General features: G+C 39.8%; 4 protein-coding genes across 8 annotated transcripts in view; 2 read left to right on the top strand and 2 right to left on the bottom strand.

Moving 5' to 3' along the window:
- The first annotated feature begins 286 nt into the window (after window positions 1–286).
- LOC117787693 (otoferlin) lies at window positions 287–6,700 on the top strand. Its single transcript, XM_034626288.1, is given in 13 exon segments — window positions 287–466; window positions 527–885; window positions 940–1,063; window positions 1,120–1,297; window positions 1,351–1,799; window positions 1,856–3,090; window positions 3,149–3,320; window positions 3,374–4,562; window positions 4,732–4,868; window positions 5,388–5,569; window positions 5,749–5,869; window positions 5,960–6,393; window positions 6,455–6,700. Coding segments are annotated over 13 exon segments (4,938 nt in total). The 3' UTR covers window positions 6,633–6,700.
- Window positions 6,701–9,555: 2,855 nt separating this feature from the next.
- On the top strand, window positions 9,556–19,247 carry LOC117787925 (transient receptor potential cation channel subfamily A member 1). 4 transcript variants are annotated; one of them, XM_034626562.1, is made up of 17 exons: window positions 9,556–9,766; window positions 9,827–9,985; window positions 11,420–11,614; window positions 12,181–12,337; window positions 12,390–12,480; window positions 12,546–12,741; window positions 13,053–13,160; window positions 13,727–13,915; window positions 14,791–15,019; window positions 15,082–15,662; window positions 15,723–16,037; window positions 16,149–16,259; window positions 16,943–17,163; window positions 17,592–18,069; window positions 18,129–18,291; window positions 18,352–18,624; window positions 18,680–19,247. In XM_034626562.1, exons 1-17 carry the CDS (start codon window positions 9,629–9,631, stop codon window positions 18,973–18,975), a joined length of 3,900 nt encoding a protein of 1,299 aa, XP_034482453.1. In that variant the 5' UTR covers window positions 9,556–9,628; the 3' UTR covers window positions 18,976–19,247. The 4 variants fall into 4 exon arrangements, with proteins under 4 accessions (XP_034482453.1, XP_034482450.1, XP_034482451.1 ...); XM_034626559.1 differs by lacking the exon at window positions 11,420–11,614 and having other exon boundaries at window positions 9,629–9,766; XM_034626560.1 differs by lacking the exons at window positions 11,420–11,614; window positions 16,149–16,259 and adding an exon at window positions 16,552–16,659 and having other exon boundaries at window positions 9,629–9,766; window positions 18,680–18,975.
- Window positions 19,233–21,799, bottom strand: LOC117787927 (DNA replication licensing factor Mcm7). Its single transcript, XM_034626563.1, has 5 exons — window positions 21,769–21,799; window positions 21,340–21,709; window positions 20,779–21,280; window positions 19,664–20,721; window positions 19,233–19,600 (listed from the first exon to the last, which is right to left on the bottom strand). Exons 1-5 carry the CDS (start codon window positions 21,797–21,799, stop codon window positions 19,399–19,401), a joined length of 2,163 nt encoding a protein of 720 aa, XP_034482454.1. The 3' UTR covers window positions 19,233–19,398.
- A 565-nt stretch (window positions 21,800–22,364) lies between these two features.
- LOC117788785 (division abnormally delayed protein) overlaps window positions 22,365–24,588 on the bottom strand; it is a 64,954-nt gene continuing 62,730 nt past the window's right edge. The window contains exon 9 of one of the 2 annotated variants that reach the window (XM_034627653.1): window positions 22,365–24,549. In XM_034627653.1, the coding sequence (XP_034483544.1) occupies window positions 24,374–24,549 (176 nt within the window). In that variant the 3' untranslated portion in view covers window positions 22,365–24,373. The remainder of the gene's footprint in view (window positions 24,550–24,588) is intronic. The other variant, XM_034627651.1, reaches the window with a different exon arrangement.

Here is a 24,588-nt window from a genome sequence, read left to right as displayed (position 1 = left end):
AAGCACAAATACAGCTAGTTGAGCCAGCTGAAAGCTCCAAAACTTCATTTGACACCAAACAATAACAGACGTGGCCACAAAAGCTTTCGTGGTAAGTTCGTGGCTCTGGGTCAAGCGCTTTTAAGTGCAGCTTTTGCAGAATGGCAGTGGAGAATTACGAGTTGACAGCGTTGCCAGACTGGCAGAAATAGCTGACAGCTGACAGCAAACGGTCGTTATAATTTTAAAAGTGTTTTCACTCAGAATTGTATTGAAAATCATTTTAAAAAGGGAAAAAGAGAGAAAAATGAACCACATGGACGATTGTTTTGCTGGTGCACCGCAAGAGTTTCTTATATGCATCACTGTGCATAAGGCGGCAAATACAGGTGTCTTTACGGGTGAACTATATGTGAAAATAAGTCTAGATAAAGTGAGCAAAAATACAAAGACGCATGCGAACTCGGAGAATCCATTCTTTAATGAGGTACGCTAATCATACAAATTTTCAATAGATATTAAATTCTTGATTTATCTTTGAATACAGTACTTTGTATTCGAGTTTCACTGTACACTCACTGAGCTGTTGCGTTTAACTGTGCTCTTCGAGCTCAAGAAATATTTGCTTTATAAGAAGAATGTTTGTCTCGGTGAGTTGTTAATCGACTTGCATAGTGTGTGGAGTCAACCTAGTCACAGTTACTTCAAGAAATGGGGTCGTCTAGAGGCACCCTTAAGTGAGGAACCTCCGGGGGATGATGTAAAGGAAACAAATGCCCATTTGCAGATAGACTTGGCCATCATATCGCAGCATAGCCCAGTGAAAACCGGATTAACGCAGGACGATCTTGGACCGGAGAATATAAACAAGTTCATAACGACTCAAGACTTTGACGACATCAAATCGTAAGTAACAAAATGTTATATAAACTACATGGATTTGTAACTTAAATTCTTTAGCAACTTGTTGCAGGATGTTGACTCGTTTACCCAGAGCAACATTCGCTACTGTCTCAGACTATATCGGGGAATATTTGTGAAGAAAAGCAGCTACATGATACAAGTTTCCTTCGCTGGATTTAAAGTATATGCTGACATAAAATAGATTATACTTTTAAATACAGTTTTTCTACTTTCAAGGCCAAAACGCAAGTGGCTAAGCACACAATGACACCGGAATGGAACTTGGAAATTACATTTGCCTGGGTCTATCCATCATTGGCGCAGCGTTTTCTCATATTGATTTTTCTGCACGAGCATCTGCAGTGGAAATGCGTGGCCGAGTTCGAAATGTCTATTGATGAAATTGCCTTCAACGGTAAGCTTATACACTCCTAGAATTGCTTACCTTAATTATTAAGTATTTCATAGATACACCGTCATTGGGTCCCACATATCTGCATCTTTACGATCCTGTAAATCCCCTGAACTATGTGGGACGCATCTTGTTGCAACTGCATTCCAATATGCTGAGTGAAGATCGTCCCTCCCATGTGCTAATTACCCAGACAATAGAAAGCCTCGCGGATACACGTAATACTCTTGATGAGAACTTCTTTGTAGAGTTTCTACCTCTTCTCGGGAATAATATTCAAGCCAACGGTAATTCTTATAAATTTGTGGTCAAGCTGGCTGAGAAATATTCCAATGAACTGGTGGGTCCTTTGAAGACGCCGCCAGGAAAGTTTCGGTCAGGAATCCATACGAAATACTTTCGCCAGGATTCTCCATTTCGTTCCTGTCTTTTCAAATTGCGGCTGCCCGATAATCGCATCAAGTTTGTTAGCGATTTCTTTATAATCGACATTATTAACTTTATGGTGGGAGTAAGTTCAAAATACGTATAAAATATAATTAAGTTATTTTCCCTTAACAGCGTTCTGAAATGGATACCTTTAAAATCTTTCAACTAAAGTTTCCCAATGAGCTAAAGAATCAAGGAAAGTGTCTCAAGTTTATAATAAACAGCATCATGAATAAAGTTAAGGAGGGCATTGCAAGGAGTCACTTTCATTACGACCTAGGAGAGGATGCAACCAACTGGGATAAGAATAGGCAACGTTTCCTGCTCGATTACTTTACGAAGTTGTCTCGAACTCTACGCACTCTTCGCCAGAAGATCAAGCAGACTTTTCAGGAGCATCTGGATGCCATAATTGTAGATATTGCCAACGAGATACAACGTCTGGTTGGAGAGCTCAGTTCTCTAGCGAATTCGCTGCGTGTTCAGGACGATTGGCCGGAATTGTTGTTGACCTTAAGTGCAGGAGGGAAAGTCCTGGGTACGTGTCGACTGAATGCCAAACATTTCCTCTTCATTCAGAAGCTGCAGAAGTATCAATCAATCAATCAATGCTGGAAGGTCAAGAGTTTTGTCTTTAAGGGCGCCGGATGTGCTCACAGCTGTGCGAATTGTGGTTGCAGTGTGGGCGTTATTCTGGGATGTATATCCATTGTCCTAGATCGAGAGAGACGTGAGTTCCTATCCTGCATTGCCGGCGATTGGTCCTCCGTGGACTTCATGATATGGCAACCGAATGTGGTGCAGACTCTGATTAGCTGTCAGGTCTATGTCCATCAGGCCAAAGTGCGACCTGGAGCTGAGCACAAACCCCTCTCCGACAGTCATGTCTCTGTGTACTTTGCTGAGCAGGCAGCTGAGTCACAGAAAGCTCCCGCTACCCTTTCCCCCATTTGGAATACTGTTATCAAATTTAAGGTGCTCGCTTTGCCAGGCAGCATCAGTTGGTATCTGCAGAATCCCCCCTTAATCTCCGTTGAGTTTCATAGCTCGGAGTCCGATTTTACCGGCAATGGACATACTGTGGTGAGTGTGATAAGCGGGGAGAATGAAGCCGAGTCGGGTTGGGGTGATGGAGGCAGATGCTGGCAGAGAACTCCTCTTACGAAACTACAGAAACTGAAATCAGTTTCTCCTCCTCCTCTGAAATGGGTGCCCGTGGCAAGGAATGGTATAGTCTTAGCCGAGGTCTTGATGTCTGCAGAGTTTACAGAGTTGGTAGGTGAAACTGATGTCTATAAGTTTGAAAAGGAAACAGAGTTGACTGTTGGCATTCCAATGGACATCCGACCCAACATGTTGAACTACGTGTGAGTCTTAATTTTAAATTTGAACTTGAATACTTGACTTCTCCATAATTTTAATTAGTCTGGAAGTGATCTTCGTTGGACTGAGAAATTATACAAAGAGCACCCTGAGCTCGGCGGGCAAAAGAAGAGCCAAGGTTATGATGGCAGATCTGGTGCTGTCCAGTGGACTTTCCACATCCCGTCTGCGGAATAGCATCAACTTTCTGGTTGCCTATGCCTCCGGCGTTGTCGTAAGTGAAAGATGAATTATCGAATGAAAAAGATAGTAATAATACCTCTGCAGAGTCTACCCGATCAGCAGGAATACTGGCCGGCAATGGTAGCCACTGATGTGTTGGTTAATGCCTTCAACAAGGAGTCAACACTGGGAGCTGCTCTCATACCCAGTTCGACAAGTTTCCTGCAAAAGGAGAAGACCTCCAAGTGCGTAAGGAAGCCGGAATATAGTGAGGATAGCCACGTTCAATCGTCAATTATAACTGTGGAGTATGAGGACGAAACAGCCTTGGAGGAGACGGAGGATGAGAGAATTGATCCGGTCAACAGTTGTTGGAAAAGGATCAAGATTGCATTGGGTTTAAATGCGGCAACCTTTGCCAATAAGCTTGCCTTGAAGTATGATGAATATGCGGAGTCAAGTGATCTGCATGAGGATAAGAGATTCACCTGGTGGACAAAATTCTACAATTCCGTACACGATGATCGGCAGGATAGGTCACATCTCTGCAAGCACAGTCTGGTCATCTATCCCAACGAATTGGAGGCGCAACCGCAGTTTGGATTTCTCCAGGATTGGGCTGTACCTGTGCCCCTGGTGCACGGGGTGAAGTTCAAGAAGCATGGTCCTCCCAAAGAGGATATCTATGCCACACTGAAGCTGCAGATTAAGTTGACGCCCTGCCATTGTTCCGCTCCCGATGACTCTGGTGGGGGAGACATGTTGCGTCCATTAGTTCAGGAGTCCAGTCAAGTCAAGTCTATTACGGATACAGTAAACCTCACTGTAAGAGTCTACGTAGTTCAGGGCATACAAATCCGTCCCAGAGATTGGACATCCGACTCGGATTGTTATGTAAAATTATCGCTAGGTGGAAAAATGGTTTCGGATCAGGCTCATTATGTGCCCAATCAAAGCAATCCCGTGTTTGGACGCTTCTTTGAACTGGACGCCACATTACCAGCTGATCCCATACTGGAGCTAGTGCTCTACGATCACGACAAGCGCAAGGATGAAATCATTGGCGCTACTCTCATCGATTTGGAGGATAGATGGCATAGCAAACACCACGCCACAGTAGGAATACCCAAGGAATACTCACAAGTTGGCTACAATCAATGGCATGACATTTATTTACCATCTGAAATCCTGGAGAATTTGTGTCAAGAGGTTGGCATTCAACCGCCTTACTTCTATGGCAACATCATCGAAGTGGATGGCATGCTCTTTGGAGATGAGACAGTTATAGCCAAAAGTAAGTGTTTTATATTGCAGAACATCGTTAAATATAATATATTATATCAGTATAAATATTTTCCATTTGAATTACATTATTGTAAGTATTTTTAAGTAAACCATCTTTAATTAATTTTTATCAAGTTATTTATAAACCTAACTTAAGAACTAATCTGTCATTTCTTTAGCCGAGGAGTTGCATGAACGTCTTAGTCTTACAGTCCTTAAAAATCTAGATAAGCTGCCTTCGTTTGGTTATAAACTGGTGCCGGAGCATGTGGAAACGCGTTCTCTATATCACGATGATTACCCGGGAGTGGAACAGGTATGAAATTAAGAACAGCAATATCTAACAAAAGTATTACATGTTGTTTAAATAATTAACATTTTTTATTAAATTTGTGTATACCCGTTACTTAAAAAATAAGGAGAAGGAGGCATCTCTGACTCTATAATAATTCTTGATTTAGCCGATTTAGCCATGTCCGTCTGTCCGTCTGTATGAGCGCCTATATCTCAGAGACCATTTAAGATAGAGCAACTAAATTTTCTTAAGACCCAACGCAGCTAAATTTTGTTTTAAATTTTAAATCTAAATTATCTATTACCCCACTTAATCGCAGCAAAAACGGACAAGTAATACGGCAGTAATAGCTAACCAAATTTATTAATAATTAAGGCAATGCAAGCACCCAAATGTATGCAGTAGTTTTTATTAGATAGTAGTTTCCATCAAGTACTTTAATATATATTGAAATAGGTAACGGGTATTCTAAGGTCGGAATCTCGACTAAAACGTTTCCGGTTAGTTTAATTTTAACATGTAACGTTACTTGAATTTTAGGGCAAAATCCAGATGTGGATAGAGCTGTTTAAGTCCAGCGTATTCATACCGACACACATAGACATAACGCCAACTCCGCCGATTGGTTATGAGGTGCGAGTTGTGGTCAAGAATCTAACCGGGATTCCCTTCGGAGATAAAAATATATTTGGCAAACTAATGAGCGACATCTACGTGACCGGGTAGGTAAGAGGGGACTTGGACAAGGGAGTAAATGAAACAGGTGAGGACTGGACACGACTGGACTATTCAGAATGGGATGGCACAGGACGGGTGGGGGATTAGGCTTGGGGTTGGTTGGGGAGGCTGCTGGCCTGTAAACGATATGCAATTATAAACATTTTCCGTGCTATTTTCCCAGCTGGTGCCAGAATGTGAACAAGCGCCAAACGACCGATATACATTTCCGTTCGTTTGCGGGAGAAGCGGTTTTTAATTGGCGCATGATATTTACCCTCAAGTATTCGCCCAATGAGGACATGGTAGGTGCTTTGCCTAATTGCAACGCGTAAAATAATACATTCCCAATGCATATCTTAATTAATGAGTTGCTCATTAAACTGACCCCCCAGATGGTCATAAGGCGAAAGGGCGGCCTCTTTGAGGAGATCGAAATCAAGACGCCGCCTATTATCTATTTGCAGGTCTGGGATAAAGATTTCATCACACGAGACGAGTATCTGGGCGCCTTGGAGCTAAATCTATCGAATCTGCCAGAGCCTTTTTATACGGACAAGAAATGTCAACTCTTTTCGAGCAAACGTAAACGCCTCAATCTATTTTCCCGAAAATCAGTTAAGGGTTGGTTTCCGCTGGAGAGTTGCCCTGGAATGCCTAAGCCACATGGTGTAGGTTATAAACCCAATGATCCAGTCTGATATTACAGACATGCTCTTTGTTTTTAGGGTAAAATAGAATTACAGCTGGATGTTTGCACGGAGACAGAAGCCTCCAATTCACCTGCGGGCATCGGTCATGATCCTCCCATGGCGTTGGAGAGGCCAAGGTACATATAATCTGAACACCATTTAAAGTATTATCCTCTCAAATATATGTTATTTTTCTAGCCGCCCTAAAACATCTTTCAATCCCTGGACTCATCCTTTTAAGTCAGTCCAGCTGATTTTTTGGCCCGTCATACGCAAATATGTTCTTTTGGCCACATTTGTTATTTTGCTTGGCTTGGGTTTGGTTCTCTTCTTCTCCAATCTACCGAACAGTCTGATGACCATACCACTCGAGTGATTTTCCTTTCAATTTTCTATTAATTAATTTTCTTATTGTATGTAAATATAGAAATATCTATCTTAATGTCACTTGCTGATTAATGAAATGCACTTATTAAATGCGGATTCTAGAAATAGATAGGACTGTTGTCTTGAAAACTTCTACACCGACTACTTATATAGACTTTCTTTGTATTGTGCTTATAATATATAATATATTCTTTATTCTTAATTCGATTTCAATTGCAATTTCTTTATGATTTCTTAATGATTGCAAATCATTTATTTTTTTTTTGTGCGGTAATTTGTTATATTTATAAATAAAGTAATTATTATTTTAGATTGATTGCAAATTCACAAAACTGAGTCAGTTAATGATATTTATAAATAATTTAAAGATTCTCTTGAGACTATAAATTTCCAGAATTTACAACAATTTGTCACATTCAGTTTAATGAGTCGCCATTTTACAACGCATCCCTAAGGAATCTGACTGCTAACGAGAGCCGAACAAAGTTAAGTTTAGATTGGATATTATACTCTACCTAGTAGTTAATGCCGTACCCTTTCCATAACAATTTCAATTAATCCATTGATAAAAGCAAATTTAAAAAACAATTGTGAATTCCTTTGGACGTGGTATTTCACCATACAGACAGACAGACAGACAAACAAACAAACGGCAAAACAATTTAATTCATATGTTAGTTTTATTTGCAAGGGGCAAAAAGAGCACATATGTACATTTCACATATAGTATGTGTCAACTCGGACTGTTTAATTACAAAAGCAAATGCGTACCATTTGTCGACGCACGACGACAAATAGCAGACTCGAGACGAGTCGAGGCCAGACGAGTCCCTGTCCCAGTCACAGTCACAGTCCGAGTGCGAGTACGAGTTCGAGTCGAGTTGTCAAGTTGACAGTCGGTTGAGTTCGCTTAGTTCAGCTGAACTTGGTCGAGCCGGTTGACAAACTGACGAAAGGCTGCCAACAACGTGCTTATCAGACATACATAACTACTATCATTCCCTGTCCCTCGACCCAAGTACAAACTAAAATTACATTACAGGCGCAAGGCATCAGGCTAGAGAGTTCAGTTGAAGTCTAGCCAGCGAGGCTGTCGGTACGCAAACTAAAAAAAAAAACAAATATCTGAAAATATTATATAATTAATAGTTCGGGTAACTGCAGTCAAAGCACTTAATTAAGTTTTATAATTAAAGTGTTGTGCTCAAAAACGTGGCACGGACGGGCTGCCATCGAAATAAACTGTTTTCACACCTTACACTAAAACCTAAACGATTTTGTAGTGCTTCATTGTGTTTTCCTTCTCCTTAACATCAAGATTTCATCTCATTGCGTTTGGATTTTGTTTTTGTGATTTAATCAACAAAGAATCGAAGCATATGGTTTACTTTCGGGAGTGTTGCCTTTAGATATATTGATATTTATGCTTTCAAATATATGAAGAGCATTTAAAATAACTATTTGAATACTGGAATAATTCAGTCGTTTTAATTAACATATTTCAATTATAATATAAATATTTTTGTTAATCAATTGCGAGTGCGATTAAATATTAATATATTGCTGAAATATAAATATTATTAAATAATAAAATATAATTATGAGGAATACATACTTCGTATGCTAGTGTAATTCTCCTGTAAATTAATAAAATATGTCTATTTAAAAGGTCAACTAAAAATGTAAATTAATCGCGAACTTCAAACGGAAATAAGAAAGTTTCAGTTTAAAAATCATTTTAAAAGTGACTCAAATAAGATTAGCAGACAAAAGTTTGGCTTTAAAAACCAGGTAAAAATTGTGGAATAATTTCAACTAATATTTTATTTTCCTTCTAAAATTGAAAATAATTATTATTTTTAGATATTTGACCATTTCGTTTTGATAATATAGTTATATTTTAGGTTTTAGAAATTTTAAGCAATTGAATAATTTTGACTTTGTTTAATATTGATATTAGTGATAAACTTGTTAGAACCTATTTGAAAATTGATAGCCACTTTGACTAATTGAATACGAGCGCTGACTACTCATATTTCGTCGAATCATCGCTCATAAAATCAATTGACTAATCAGAGTAGGCAATAGTTCCAATAGGTAGAACCCTGCCTTCAGTTCTGGACATTCTCAAATTTTCATTAGGAAAATGACTCCTCATGTATGAAACGACACATGCGAATTTATTTGGGATTGGGGAATTCATAAAATGAATCGCGATGCTGATAGAGATCATTCAAATGTAATTAGAAATAACTATGAGGCAGTTTCAAATGAATTGTAACTTCGACTATCAGTTTACATTGAGACTTTGAAGCAGTTGGTTCAGTTTACGGCAAAAAAAAAAAATGAAGCTGGAAGAGTTCAGGTAAGGCGAACGGATAAGCTGAGGGTGTGGTTTGAGCATATTATGTAAATAGGTTCGAGAGTTCAAGTTGACAGTATTTGCCAAAAATAAACAGCTCTTTAATTAGCTATTGTCGGTTAATGCGGTTTCGTTACGCGCTTTGAGCTTGACCTCAAGTCCCCCGAGGGGCGTCCAATAAAAAGGTGACAAACAGACGTTGACAACACGGCGAAAAGCACAATTTATAATCGAGTGTGTCACTATAAACATTCACAAGATATAATAATATAAAAATAACAAAAATTGGCAGTGTTATTCCTAAGTTGTTGTCAGTCATATCGAGTGTCACGGTACAGTTGACACCGTGTGATGTTCTATTTGTTTTGTTAATTGTAAGAGAGAGAGGGAGAGAGGTTCTCCTTTATCTGGGTATCATTTGACGATGGGTTATCTAATTGGGGAGGGTATGGCTTTGTGCCAATCAATAACTAATTAGTCAACTGATTGCGGTTGATAATTGTGCATAGGATTACGAGAATTGTGAAATAATCAGTCTCTTTTCATACAGTCGCGATTTGCGACCCTTTACCATTTCAACAGCTGGCTCCGATCGAGCAGATCTATTGGAAAGTAATTCAAGTATGCCCAAGCTTTGGAATAGTGTTTATAATGCCCAATGCTCGGCTCTATCGCCACCAGATCTGATGGAAGCACAGCCCACATTATTGCCCAAGAATCGGAGTAATAGCCACAGCGGTAGCAGCAATCGCAACAGCAAGGTTAGAGTCAACCCAACTTCAATATACCATAAGTACTATATGCGTTTTATCTATTTATAGTATTGGATATTCTCGATGATAATCGAACGTAACGCCGGTCCCAAGCGAGTGGAAATCGGTGGTGATGATATGGATACCCCTTTGGAGGCCATTCTGCCGGTTGAACCAATCACCGAGCAAGTCTGCCTGTTGCGTGACAGCCCCTTCAGGATACTCCGGGTGAGTCTACATTTATCAACTGGTTTGCAACTCGTTAAAGTTAAAAAGTGCTGTCCGACTGTTAGTTCCCTTGGGAAAATGCAAATAACAGACAGTTTTTCTAGTTATTCTAGTCATTTCCGCGCACACTTTTCTGGAAAGTTCAATATATTTTTCAATTCTATAACATCGGCTAAGCCTACATAAATGTTCATAACGAGAAATCCCTTAAAGATAACCTAAAATCCGCTACATGACACAACAGCCACAATACACGCAACGCAACAAGTATTCTTGCCACAGTAAAAACAACACAGACAGCAACAAGTTCAGCATTCAACACACACATTGGGAAATTGAAACAAACTGAAAATAAAAATTCAGTGGCAAATTGAATGAAACTCACCACGCGTCCGTTGCCAATCTTGGCCGACGGCGATGCGTTCGTTTAACGCACCCGATAGCCAAGGATATAAAAGCGCAGGATGTTTGGGCCGAGATTTCAGTCTGGCAGAACTTCTTGTGCGAAATAACCAAAAGATGGCAGCCGGATAAGCGCCAAACCATTGTGAAGTGAAAGAAGTTAACAATGTGAAACAAAAGGAAATGCAATTAGTAATTGAATGAAAGTGATTGGAAAAGTACAAAAAAGGAAATAGAAGTGGCTAAGAATATGTCTAAAAATATTTAGTTCCATAAATAGAATTTAGAGTTGCGCAAAAGGGAAACAGGAAATAAGATTTTCGTTAATTGAAAGCATTTTAAAAGTTATTTGAAATGTTGACAGATTGAAAGAAAGCTTAGTATTTTTATAAACTGCAAACTTGTCGTTTTCAAAAGTAAATAATATAATTGTATAATAGTATTCGTAGAAGAATTTATAAACGAAGCTAAAATATCTCAAGCTCATAGTGTTGGCAAACATTAAAAAATTATAAAAACTCCCCAGCTTATTTAAATATTTATTTTATCTCTGACAATATTATTTAAATTTAAAGAAACAGTACCTAGAAATATAATTTTTTTCGTTATAATATAGACTAAAAAATCTCAGCTCGTTAATTTGCCAAATGGCTAGAAATTGAGCAAAATATATTCATCATATTTGAGGTATTTGTAAACTAAGAAACTATTTCTTAAATTTTGGAAACAAAATACAGATAGTATTGTAGTAAATATTAAGGAAATATAATAATCCATGCAAAATATATCATAAAAAGTTATAGCAATAGAAATTTCATAAATAGATAATTAATGGTATTTTTTTTTTATAAATTTAAAAAAAATTTAAATTTAGAATTTAATTGAAATAAATATCAGTAAACTAGGTAAGGGAATAGCTTCACAATCTCCCAGCTTTGCTAAGTAGCCAGAAATTATGAAATTAATTTACCTGAAAACCAATTTGCTCAGCGAGTAACCAACGGAATTACTTAAAGTTAAACACTATAACAGTCAACGGGGACAATGACGGGCGACAAGGAATCTCCGAAAAGTGAGGTGGTTATCAGCTCGCTGCGGTATTTGATTAGCGGGTGTGCCCGCGGGGACGAAATGACGGCGTTGGGGCCACTGAATCTGCCCAACAAATGGGCTCGCATCTTGCGGATGTCGTCAGCGCCAAAGATACAAGTGGATGATTTTATGCAGGTAACCGTTGGTCATGAAATTAGCTAAGCACGTCAAGAAGTTTCTTTCTAAGTATCCCAGGATTAAACGACACAACAGAAGCAGTTGCAACAGCAACAAAAGTTGAACTGTTGCAGTTACCTTAGCTGTACCAAAAAAAGAACAACAACTGGCAAATGCAAAGGCCATGGCCAAGACACTGGATGGGAGAACAGGCAAACACGTCAAGAGACATTTTCATTATAAATCTGTTGACATTGTTGCTTGCCTTTGTCAGCGTCACGGGAAAGCGGAACTAAATGAATGAATGAATTAATGTACTCGTACTCGTAGTCGTACTCATAGTCGTAGTTGTACTCATAGTCGTTGTTCAATTTACTGGAGAATTTTGATTAAGCTTGAGTGCTGAGCACCCCAAGTTCCCTTCTTAATTCGCCAGAAGCTACCAGGCAAGAGGTTGTTGCGCGTGCGAAAAGTTGGCAAAACTTAAAGCCAAGATGTTTATCTTTTTAGTACAGAATTTGATTAGCACTTTGGCTAGCAAAGCGTTGAAATCTATAGTTTCCACTTGTTGTTGGCACTTGCAGGCCGCTGAGTCGGGCAACTTGGATGACTTTAAGCGTCTGTACATCGCGGACACAACGCGCATTGCCCTGAAGGATGGCAAAGGACGAACTGCTGCACATCAGGCTGCTGCTAGGAATCGTGTGAACATATTGCGCTACATTTGCGATCAGAGTGGGGGTGAGTTGAGGGACCAGGATACATCATTCCATACTCATTCATTGCTTTGCAGACTTCAATGCCAAGGACAATGCGGGCAATACACCACTTCACATTGCCGTCGAGTGCGATGCCTACGAAGCGTTGGACTATTTGCTCTCCATGTAAGTGCTGATACTGATACTTCGACAGCTGCTCTTCTTATATTCTCATATTTTCATCATCACAGTCCAGTTGATACCGGCGTGTTGAATGAAAAGAAACAGGCACCGGTGCATTTGGCAACGGAGTTGAACAAGGTCAAGTCGCTGCGTGTGATGGGTCGCTATCGGAATGTGATTGACATACAGCAAGGTGGGGAGCATGGACGCACTGCGCTCCACTTGGCGGCCATTTATGATCATGAGGAGTGCGCTCGTATCCTGGTAAGTGGTGTGAGTTTTTATAGCCTTTTGTACATATAATTGTTTTGCTTTATCTCACACACAATTTGACTCAATTGACCATTAATCAAATTCACACACACCCACACATGCACACTTGCTATCAATTTATTATAAAACGGTTTGTATTTGCTTGTTCAATAATTTGCATGCGCACTAAAGTATGCTATATTTTTCAAGTATTTCCACAAATCCTCTTGAAGTGTGTGTAGTGCGTAGTGTGTGTGTGTGTTTATTGTAGTTGTCACTTATAAATGATGTAATATGTTGCCTTCATGTGTCGTATCTTGCAGATTACTGAGTTCGATGCATGCCCCCGTAGACCTTGCAACAACGGTTATTATCCCATACACGAAGCGGCTAAAAATGCCAGCTCAAAAACAATGGAAGTCTTTTTTCAGGCAAGTATATAGCGTAGCATATTATGGTTTGCATGTATATATACCAACTACTCAGAAGTCATCGTCAACTGTTTTTAGTCAACTCTTCGCTCGACTTTGGTTTGATCCCATGTCAGCGCCTTAAGTGGTTTGAATGGGCATTAATGTCCCCAAGCGCCTTATCTACTTTATTTGATTCGTATTGCAGTATTGCCCTCTCTCTCGCCCTCTCAATCTCTTTTCTCTGACCTTCTCTGCATTGTCTCTTTTGCTTTTACTGGAAATTGCGTATACGCCATGCTGTTGCGTGCGTAGAAAACACAGCTTTAAAATGAAGTCTATTAAAAAAGTATCAATTTCACCGAGCTGATGTTTGTATCATCGATTTCATTTGACTTGCCATCAACCTGTCTTTTAAACTCAAGAGTTCAATAGATAATGAGACTCAGGAGAATCCTTAAAAGGACAGCAAATATCAAATGCTTAGCCAAGTTAAAGGGCGGTCAACGACCTGGTTTATTTTAAACTCGTGGAATCATTAAGAATATTTAAATCTCTACATTAATGCAATCTGCCCAACCTTTCAGTGGGGCGAACAACGTGGCTGCACTCGCGAAGAAATGATATCCTTCTACGATTCTGAAGGCAACGTGCCACTGCACTCGGCGGTGCACGGTGGCGACATTAAAGCCGTGGAACTGTGCCTCAAATCTGGCGCTAAAATATCAACACAGCAACATGATCTCTCCACGCCAGTCCACTTGGCGTGTGCTCAGGTGAGTAAAAGGGTGCAAGGGTGAACAGGTTGCCGTGGCAACACCACGACATTTGACACCTGTAAGTAAAAGTTGCAACTGCTTGTGGCACACCTTGCTGTTCGGACAGCAATTGATTATGTAGTTATACAGTGTGTCGCGCGGCTGCTTCGTCTGCAACATTTGGGTGCACATACTTTTGTGACTTTAATTTGACAAATTCTTATGCAAATTCGTCCACGACGAACGTGACTTTCTTGCTGAAATCATTGAGTGGCAAGAGATGTGTAAGCAAATAGTAAAACAAACACTCCTCAGGGAATGCTTAGAGCAACGAGCGGAGTCGAAAATAGAATACAGGAAATTGTATTCTACAGCAAATATTTAAAAAATTTGGCAACAAGTTAAAAGACATTTCCACATTTCATTGTTAGCTTTTAAGCCCATATTCGTAGTAGGAGGCTCTTGAAAAATTCAAACTCTGATAACTTTTAAAAACTGAACTGATTTTCGCGCTGAAAATGTTTTAAATCTCGATTCAATCGGTTGCCTTTTTCCATCATTTTTTTTACTATTAGATAGACTAAAAGAAGTTCTATTAATGCCTTTTTTATGTGAGAATCTGAATTGCATTGGACTCTGAAATTCTATAAAAAGAAAACCATTACTAAGTAATACTAATTAAACAATCTATAAGCTTATTGTGCTATTTCATGCTTTCATTAATTTTGTCAATAATTTTTGGCGGGTTTCTATTAGTCAAAAGTGTCCACGTGCGAGTTTCTTTTTATTCTACTGTCCATCTTAATGATTTGTCTGCAGATTAAAGCTGTTGAATCAGATTTCTGATACATTTGCGAATATTTCATTTAAATATTTCTTTAAATTTTTCCCAGGGCGCCATTGAAATAGTGAAGCTGATGTTTGAGATGCAGCCATTGGAGAAAAGGATTTGCCTGAGCTGCACGGATGTGCAAAAGATGACACCTCTGCACTGCGCTTCGATGTTTGATCATCCGGATATTGTCTCGTATCTGGTCAACGAGGGAGCAGAGATCAATGCACTCGACAAGGAGCACCGATCTCCATTGCTTTTGGCTGCCTCACGCAGTGGCTGGAAGACAGGTGAGAGAATCCAAGAGGAAGCACCTTAACACTGAAGATTAACTAATGCTTTCTGTGCTTAGTGCATCTGCTGATCCGACTGGGAGCCAGCATTGATGTCAAGGATGCGGCTGCCAGGAATGTCCTACACTTTGTCATCATGAACGGTGGACGGCTGACGGACTTTGCCGAGCAGGTGGCCAATTGCCAGACACAGGCACAGCTGCAGCTGCTGCTCAATGAAAAGGATCACATGGGATGCTCACCGCTGCACTATGCCAGTCGGGATGGGCATATACGATCGCTGGAGAATCTCATACGGCTGGGGGCCTGCATCAATCTGAAGAACAACAACAACGAGAGTCCATTGCACTTTGCGGCACGTTATGGTAGATACAACACGGTGAGGCAGCTGCTCGACTCGGAGAAGGGTTCGTTCATCATCAATGAGAGCGATGGAGCTGGCATGACGCCGTTGCACATTGCATCGCAGCAGGGACACACTCGAGTGGTGCAACTATTGCTGAATCGAGGAGCACTGTTGCATCGTGATCACTCGGGCAGGAATCCTCTCCAGCTGGCGGCCATGTCCGGTTATACCGAAACCATTGAGCTGCTGCACTCGGTGCACTCACACCTGCTCGATCAGGTGGACAAGGATGGGGTGAGTATCTTAGAAATCTAACAGCAGGAGCAGCCATCACATATTCCCAATCCCTTGCAGAATACGGCTCTACACCTGGCCACCATGGAGAACAAGCCGCATGCAATTTCCGACTTAATGTCCATGGGCTGTAAACTGGTCTACAATGTGCTGGACATGAGTGCTATTGATTATGCCATCTACTACAAGTATCCGGAGGCAGCTCTCGCAATGGTCACCCACGAGGAGCGGGCAAATGAGGTGATGGCCCTGCGATCGGATAAACATCCTTGTGTCACCCTGGCGTTGATTGCCTCCATGCCGAGGGTCTTTGAGGCCGTGCAGGACAAGTGCATTACCAAGGCCAATTGTAAGAAGGACTCGAAAAGCTTCTACGTAAGTTTGTCGTGCTCCAACACAAAATGGAGATATCCTTCAACTCGCTCATTTCATTAACTCATCTCAGTTTGACTCCTCGCGCTAATAAATACTCTTCTCGATATTCAGATTAGGTACTCATTTGCATTCTTGCAATGCCCCTTTATGTTTGCTAAGGTCGATGAGAAAACCGGAGAGCCAATTATGACATCTAATCCCATTCCATTGCCGGCTCTGAATGTAAGCTGAAATACTTAAAGAAATAAATAAACCAAAACAACAAAGATGCATGCATAATGAGTGTGGACTAGCCTTATCTCAAGATTGCTATGATTTCAACAAGAATATCCCCAAATTGTTTTACTGTAGAACTTTGGTAGTTGTAGACCCTTTTGGTAGTCGTATCTTGAATCTTTTATATCTTCCCAGCATGAGTCCGCTTCATCCGTTTCATAACTCATGCACGCTCATGACGAACATGCACACCATCCCAAATTTGATTTTGTATAACCAAATTCCAATCAAAAACCAGATAAAATATTCATTTTGGCCATACCAAAAAACACCCGAGCAAATTGAGGAAAAGCGTATTGAATTTAATGATCCCAAATGGCGGCCGGCGCCATTGGCAGTAGTGAATGTGAGTTCAAAATTAATATTAGAAGTGTTCTGAATTCCTTAATCGCAACAGAGAATTGTCGAATTTGAAATTTGGAACAGGACTGTCTGCAAATTTTTTAACATTTTGGCTTTTGTAACCGGAAAAATAATCAATTCTTCGCATTAACTACCTTGTAATTGTAACTATGTTGTCGTAACTTGTTGTATTGTAGTTTTCAGTAGTTGAACTTATATTTGTTGTGGTTGTTGACCTACACTTGTCTTTGCTCTCGTACTAATATTTCTTTTTTCCTGGGAACTAGACAATGGTTACACATGGACGGGTGGAGCTTTTGGCGCATCCGCTGAGTCAAAAGTATCTTCAAATGAAATGGAACTCGTATGGCAAATATTTTCATCTGGCCAACCTCTTAGTCTACTCAATCTTTTTGGTCTTTGTCACGATATATTCCTCGCTGATGATGAACAACGTTGAACTACGATCCAATGGAAATATAACATCAAGTCAATACTGTATGTCCAGGTAAGTTTCGTAATTCAACCCAACACCATCTATGTCTCAAAACGTGTATTGAAAATTCATTATTTTTTAATTGGATCTTAAATTGTATTCTTTATTCAAGTATATTTTTTTAAAATTTAATTTGATATTTTTTTTATTTATTTATTTATGCAGGACTAAAAGCAGTCGGCAAAGAAAAAAAAATTAAGTTAAAGATTAAAAATAAAATTAAATATAAATTATGAACTGTAAAGAAAATTAAAATTAGAATTAGATTAAAAACTAATTTCCCGAGTGGACTTTTCATTACAAAGTTTATTTGTCTATTTGTTTTGTGGTCCGTTATTCAAAAGACTACACTTTTAATAATCAAATAAAATGCTCAAATGAAGAAAATGTACAAAATTAAATAAATGAATTAACTAATAAGTATTTTAATAATTTTGCAGCTGGGAGGATCTTTCGAAGAACCTCTCTCAGAATACTTTGGCCACCGCTCGAATGCGTCGAGACTCCTGTATGGAGCACATCAATCGGACGACGGGAATACTCTTCTGTGCCGTGGTCATTGTGGTATACATATTGCTAAATTCGATGCGGGAATTGATACAGATCTATCAGCAGCGTCTCCACTATTTGGTAGAGACGGTCAATCTAATCTCCTGGATTCTCTACATATCGGCATTGATAATGATAGCACCTGCGTTTAGGCCAGATGGAGAAATAAATACCATACATTATTCGGCGGCTGCGATAGCCGTATTTTTATCCTGGTTTCGACTTTTGCTCTTTCTGCAGAGATTCGATCAGGTTGGCATCTATGTGGTGATGTTCTTGGAGATTCTGCAGACGTTGATCAAGGTGCTGATGGTATTTTCGATACTTATCATTGCCTTTGGACTTGCGTTCTATATATTGCTGTCAAAGGTGAGTAAATGTGAATACTTGTTACATATTTTCCTTATTCTCATTTCTAATCCTTTCAGATAGTTGACTCCCAGCCGAACCATTTGTCCTTCTCAAACATACCCATGTCTTTGCTGCGCACATTCTCCATGATGTTGGGAGAACTGGATTTTGTTGGCACCTATGTGACCACCTATTATAGGGAGCAGTTAAAGGTTCCCATGACATCGTTCTTGATACTGAGTAAGTTGAAATTTAATGAGTACTTAAGAATTCTCTACTAAAGATGTATATTTCACTCAGGTATTTTTATGGTTTTGATGCCAATTTTGCTGATGAATTTGCTCATCGGTTTGGCTGTTGGGGATATTGAGTCAGTGCGTCGAAATGCCCAGTTAAAGCGCCTCGCCATGCAGGTGGTGCTGCACACGGAGCTGGAGCGGAAGCTGCCACATGTCTGGCTGCAAAAGGTGGACAAAATGGAGCTAATTGAATATCCCAACGATACGAAATGTAAAATTGGATTCTTGGACTTTATATTACGCAAATGGTTCTCCAATCCATTCACCGATGACTGTACGTATTCCCATTAGTCTATTAAATAGCTATATCTGTATTATCGTTATCATAGCTGTCATGGATGTCTTTGGCTTCGACAACAACGATGATATGATCAATGCCGAGTTGGAGAAACAGCGTCGTAAGTTGCGGGACATCAGTCGAATGTTGGAGCAGCAGCATCAGTTGGTGCGTCTGATTGTCCAGAAGATGGAGATTAAAACAGAGGCGGATGACGTTGACGAGGGCATCTCGCCAAATGAATTGCGCTCCGTTGTGGGTCTCAGTTCGGCGAGTGGCAATCGCTGGAACTCGCCAAGGATTCGCAACAAACTGCGGGCCGCCTTGAGTTTCAACAAGGGCATGTAGATGGATGATGATCTGCACACTTAGTAGTAGTTGTTAGTAGTGCAATTTTCCACAACTAGTCGAAAGTATATACCTATCTACATCTACATATATATCGAAAATGATTGGAATATCAACGAATTTAAATCCGCGAGTATTTTATGCAATTTATTCGAATTATTTAATATGCTGTACTAAATGTCATTTGAAATGAATGTTTTTATCTGTGTCCTTCAACGTTTCGTCTATGAAATAAAGTCAATTTATATGCATGACACTTAATGGAATCTTTTGCACAATTGCGTATTTATTTATAAATTAGTTGTTGTTGATGAGAATGAAACATAATGCTAACCAATGACAACTGGTCAAATGATCAATTAAGAAATGTTCTTACAAGCTAAGAGTACAAATAGATAAAATTCTGGCAAATGTTTGATTTATTCACATAAATGTAATCTTGGTGCGACCCATGTTAACCTGCCACACATTGAGCTCCTCGTAGTCATCGATGCACTTGTCCACCTGGTCGGGTTTGAAGCCCTTTGTCGTGCAGCGGTCCATGATGTCGGCGATCTTGACAGCCTTGCCAGAGCCAGCCAATTCCCTGACGATGGCAAAGATGCGGTCCGAAGTATTGGGAACACTGAAAAGTAATTGGAGTTAATAAGAGATTCGGGCTATATTCTCAGTATTATTTATAACTTACTGTCCCTTCTGGTGTTCGTGTATCTGGTTGAGCGAATCCTTGGACATCTCCAGCAAACGCAGTGCCTCGGCCACATCGTCCTTCTCCACGCGATCGGAGAGTCGCAGACGTGCCAAAGCCGTCGAGAGACGGAGGATGCCGAGCAGATTACGTGCCGAGGTGAATGTCATGTCCTTCTGGTTGCGCGCATCGCGTCGCAGCTCCACATAGGCACCCACAATGTAGTCGGTGAGCTCGTCTGGAATGGTTGGATGCTTGCGTTTGCAGAGATTGATGTAGCGGCGCATTAGATTCATGTCCAAGGACTTGACCCTAGAGGGTGGCTGCTTGCTGTGGCTATGGACATAGGTGATGTGCTTGGCCAGTCGCAAATCGTTGTCGCGGTCGGGTTTGTCCTGGATGAGCCAAAGTAGATCGAAACGCGACAACAAAGCGGCGGGCAACTGAATATTCTGTTCCACAGTGCGACGTGGGTTGTATCGACCAAAGGCAGGATTAGCTGCAGCCAGAATGGAAACACGCGCATTCAGAGTCGTCATGATGCCCGCCTTGGCTATGGAAATGGTCTGCTGTTCCATGACCTCGTGAATGGCCGTACGATCTGCGTCTGCCATTTTGTCGAACTCGTCAATGCAACAGACGCCCTGATCAGCCAGCACCAGAGCTCCTCCCTCCAGCGTCATCTCGCCCGTGAGAGGATCCTTCATCACGGCAGCCGTGAGACCAACGCCCGAGGAACCGCGTCCAGTAGTGTACTGTGAGCGCACAGCCAGGCGACTTATGTAGCCCAGCAGCTGGGATTTGGCCACACCGGGATCGCCCATCAGGCAGATGTTAATGCTGCCGCGAATCTTCATGCCATCTGGACGTTTGTCCACTCCTCCTACAAGCAGCAGAAGCAGCGCCTTCTTCACATCCAAGTGACCATAGATCTCAGGGGCCAAACTGGTGGCCAGACGTTCGTAGAAATCATCCTGTGCCAACTCCTCCAGCTCAGCAGGCGTCAATTCGGAGTCCTTATCCGAGATGTCATCATTCTTATTAATGCAAATGATACGCTGCGCAGAAACAAGGATTAGCTAGGAGATTAGCTTAATGTATCCTATAGAACTTACGTGTGCCTGCAGGAATGTCTCGGAGAGCAGACCCTGCATCATTTGAGCAAAGCCAGTGCGAACCATGGGCAGGAACACACCAGAGACGAGGACATGGTCGCCTGGTTGTGCCATACGCGTCACCTCGCCACGGCAGAGTATGGTCATGCTGCGGGGAATGTGACCCACGGGCACCTGGTCACTGTGCTCCTGCATTTTAATCTCCTGGAACTTGACAAACTTGGAACCACGCGTCTGCAAATACAGACGACCGCCGGCTTTGTTCACCCGGCAATCATCTGAGGGGCAATCCTGAACGGGGATAAAGGACAGCGAGTTGACCGGCTGATATGTCTCGGAGCCACAGCGATCGCAGGTGTAGGTGGCCACCACCATCATGGGCTTCACCTCCGTGCAACGGGTCACAATGCCACGAACTGTGACCAGTTTGCCAATTTGCTGCGCCTTCACTTCCCGTATGGAAAGCGCCTTTTCCGTGGACTGTGGCTTGAAACCAACCTCACTGTAAGTACAGATTGGGTTCAGATTCACTGTGCCAATGTTATTCTTTTATTTACTCACAATCTCTTCATCAACTCCGTGGGAAAAGCGTTGCGTTCGTCGCGTTGTTCCATCGGATTCCGATTGCGCGCGTCCATCATCAGACGATGCTCAATGTACACATCTAAGGCATCCTTGGCGTGCACCTCTTGCTGTTTGTAGCTGGGCAGCAGCTCGGCAATCACATCACTGAAGATGGACGCATAGCGTCGGCAATTCTCGATCACAGCCTCGGCGAGACTCTCATTGAACTCCGCCAGATCATCCAAGTCAATTGTGATTAGTACTTGCTCACGGTGAGCCAACTTCACCAGCTGCGAGCCATAAACAAACTCCTTTTTGCCATCATCGTCGCATTTACAGAATTCGGCCAAAAATGTTTTGATCGATTCTACGTGGAATATTGTTTATAGTTATATTTGCTTTTGTATCTTTTAACTTTTGTCTTACCTCTGTCCTGAGCGTAGTCTCGGCGTGCCATTTGTGGATTTTTGTACTATAAAATTACGGAGTAATCTATTCTCTTTGGTTGTGTCTAACAAAATGCAATCAACAATAAAACCAGACGCTGTTTCCCGCTTGCTGCCTGCGTCCGCGTTATGCACAATTCGCGCCTTTTTTCGACAATGCTGAACAGCATTTCGATAAATTTGCTGATACTTTTCAGCACTGTAAGGCTGCCAGACCTTTGAAATTTTATAAATTTAAAATATTATTAATTTAATGTTTCCTTCTAATTTCAGCTATAAAAAAAATACTTATTTGCGTGATATTAATTTTATGTCGTCTTATTTAATAACTAATAAGCTGTTTTTGCTTCAAGTATCGATATCGCATATCACTTTCAATTCAGTTGGCAGTGCTACAATTTGGTTCATGGGAGCTAGCTCCGTGGTGGCAGCGCTGCAACAATAAAACGAATGGCGCGCAGTGTTTGAATTTTAAATGTTGACGTTTATTGACTTGTTATTAATGATTAAAACGTTTTTTCACTATATAGCTTGGCATAGCATTTTTCACGTTATCAATAAATATTTAGACTTGCGTTTGTTACATAATAATTATTTATTGGTTTTTAGGCGTCTAAAAAGTAGTACATTTTATTTTTTGTGCACATTTTGCATTGGTTATCTTCGAATAAATTTACACAAGATGCTTTTCTCATTTAGCACATTGCATTTTGTTGCTGTTTTTGCGGTCGGTATACATAAGTTACAGTATAATATGTTGTATTTACGTTTAACTTAAATATTATTAATCACATGCAATAGTTAAATAATAAAAATAATAATTATACATAGTTTAACATACACATACATAATATTAATAGGACCTTCGATAATCGGACTTTGTTGTTTTGTTTTTTTTGTCCATGCGGTCTTTAGTCAATCAAATAGTATGTATATTATATATATTTATATATAAGTAGATCAATTTGTTGTGTGTTATTAACGTTATCAAGTATTATTTATCAATTATCATTTGTTATTTATCATTTGTTAATTGGCTACTAACTAAATTTCCAGTTTTCATCAAACATTTGCTTTTTACACATTACACGCTAAATTGTTACACTTTACGCGCTAATATATAATTATATGTATTTAAATTTTGCTTAATATTTTATGTATTTTTATTTGTATTTCTTTAACTTATTTTCGCATACTTCTATATTTTAAATTTTCTTTATTTTTTAGAGTGTCGCCTGCGCCGTATTGCAACACGAGAAGTGTCAAGTTTTGAATTTAGTTATTTTAGTTTCTAAGTTGCTAAAGTTAATAAACATCTACAGCATTTGTAAGTTTTGTAAGTGTAAGTATTTTGTCAAGAGGCATTTGGCTTGATCAAAATCTGAATCTGAATCTGAATTTCGAATGCAAGCTCAGTTCTCATCATAGTCATATTGATCAACTTAAATTAACAATATGATCCGTAGTTTATTTTCCCCTTATATAATGCATTTGATGACATTCTTTATACCTCAAATTGTTTGTTCATTTTTATGTTTTTGTTTTTGTTTATATTTCATATAATTAATTTAAATAATTCTACATATTAGATGTATAGATATTTATCGTTTCATGCGTATAAAGCTGTAAGTCTTCTAGTTTTTCCCAAAAGTGCGTAAACTCAACTAAATTCCATTTATATGCATTCTGTTTTTTTCTTTTGTTTTCTATTCCTTGAGCTCCTTTAAATGTTGACAACAATAATTCGTTTCATTTATAACAACATTCACTGCGCTTTAGCTAACATATTTAAATCTATAAATTTACTTTCTGTTTTCTTGTATTTTGTTACGTATATTTCCTTCTGTCAAGAACTCTTGCTCTCTCTTTCTCTCGAATTAGCCATAACAGCATCTATTTATTTACTTTTGTTTTAATTACACCAAAAAGGAACAATTCGCTTTGAACATTGAGCTGTATATTATATTGCATAGTTATGTATATTTATAAATATCTATATAATTTGAAGAACATGTATCTGAATTAACTGTCTGATTGCTGAGTGGTTCTAAGTTTGAGCCTATTAATTTGTTGTTTCATATTATTGTTGCTTATGTTGCTTCTTTTGTTTATTTAAACCTCCAACACATTTATATGGCACAAAAATCTTGTTAGATTCTGAGTTGAGGTTCAGCGAGCTCAATTGCAAGAGCGTTTCTCCAGAGCGGAAAAACTAGAAGAGGTGAAAACGCTCAACAGTGAAAGAGACGTTTCACATCTCAATTTCTCATTCTTTTCTTTCTTGATTTTTTTTTTTGTTTTTGGGTATTATTTGAAGATTGTGGATGCATTTCAAACGCGCTTCTTGATTGCAAAGTGGTGGTTCTTAGTGGCTAATAAATTAATGATAACAACTTAAGAATTATCCAAATAATTAATAATTAATTAATTACTTGCGTCGAACTTTGTGCGCGCTCAATTTGCTTTTCCTGTTTATGTATACATATATTGGTATAGATAGATATATAGATGTATATACTTGTATATAGTATATAGTATATAGTAAATGGTTAGGGATTTGGGTGGAGCTGATTGCTTAAGATGCTTTAACTACAACTACTGTAGACTGTGACTAGAGTAAGGAGCAGGCTCGTTACTGTCACTGTCACTGGCACGGTGACCGTCAACCCACTGGCCGCACTTTTCGGACTGTCACGGGATTCGATGTCGTTGTTGGTGATCGGCGTGGTTCCAGCTGGATCGTAGAAGGTCGAGGAGGGACCTGTGTGGATTGTACAAGTAATTAGCAAAACGATTATAA

The sequence above is a fragment of the Drosophila innubila genome, assembly GCF_004354385.1.
Source record: "Drosophila innubila isolate TH190305 chromosome 3L unlocalized genomic scaffold, UK_Dinn_1.0 0_D_3L, whole genome shotgun sequence".
Classification (NCBI taxonomy): Eukaryota; Metazoa; Arthropoda; class Insecta; order Diptera; family Drosophilidae; genus Drosophila; species Drosophila innubila.
Note: the sequence above shows the minus strand (reverse complement) of the source record. Positions and strands in the feature narration are given on the sequence as shown.

Excerpts from the sequence above, each read along its gene's own strand:
- LOC117787925 (XM_034626562.1), top strand. The coding sequence starts at position 9,629 with ATGCCCAAGCTTTGGAATAGTGTTTATAATGCCCAATGCTCGGCTCTA. Across the intron at positions 15,663-15,722 it reads ATCAGGTGGACAAGGATGGG|AATACGGCTCTACACCTGGC; the intron begins GTGAGTATCTTA and ends AATCCCTTGCAG. Across the intron at positions 18,625-18,679 it reads CAATCCATTCACCGATGACT|CTGTCATGGATGTCTTTGGC; the intron begins GTACGTATTCCC and ends TCGTTATCATAG.
- LOC117787927 (XM_034626563.1), bottom strand. The coding sequence starts at position 21,799 with ATGGCACGCCGAGACTACGCTCAGGACAGAG. Across the intron at positions 20,722-20,778 it reads AGACATTCCTGCAGGCACAC|CGTATCATTTGCATTAATAA; the intron begins GTAAGTTCTATA and ends GTTTCTGCGCAG. Across the intron at positions 19,601-19,663 it reads CACGAACACCAGAAGGGACA|TGTTCCCAATACTTCGGACC; the intron begins GTAAGTTATAAA and ends ATTACTTTTCAG.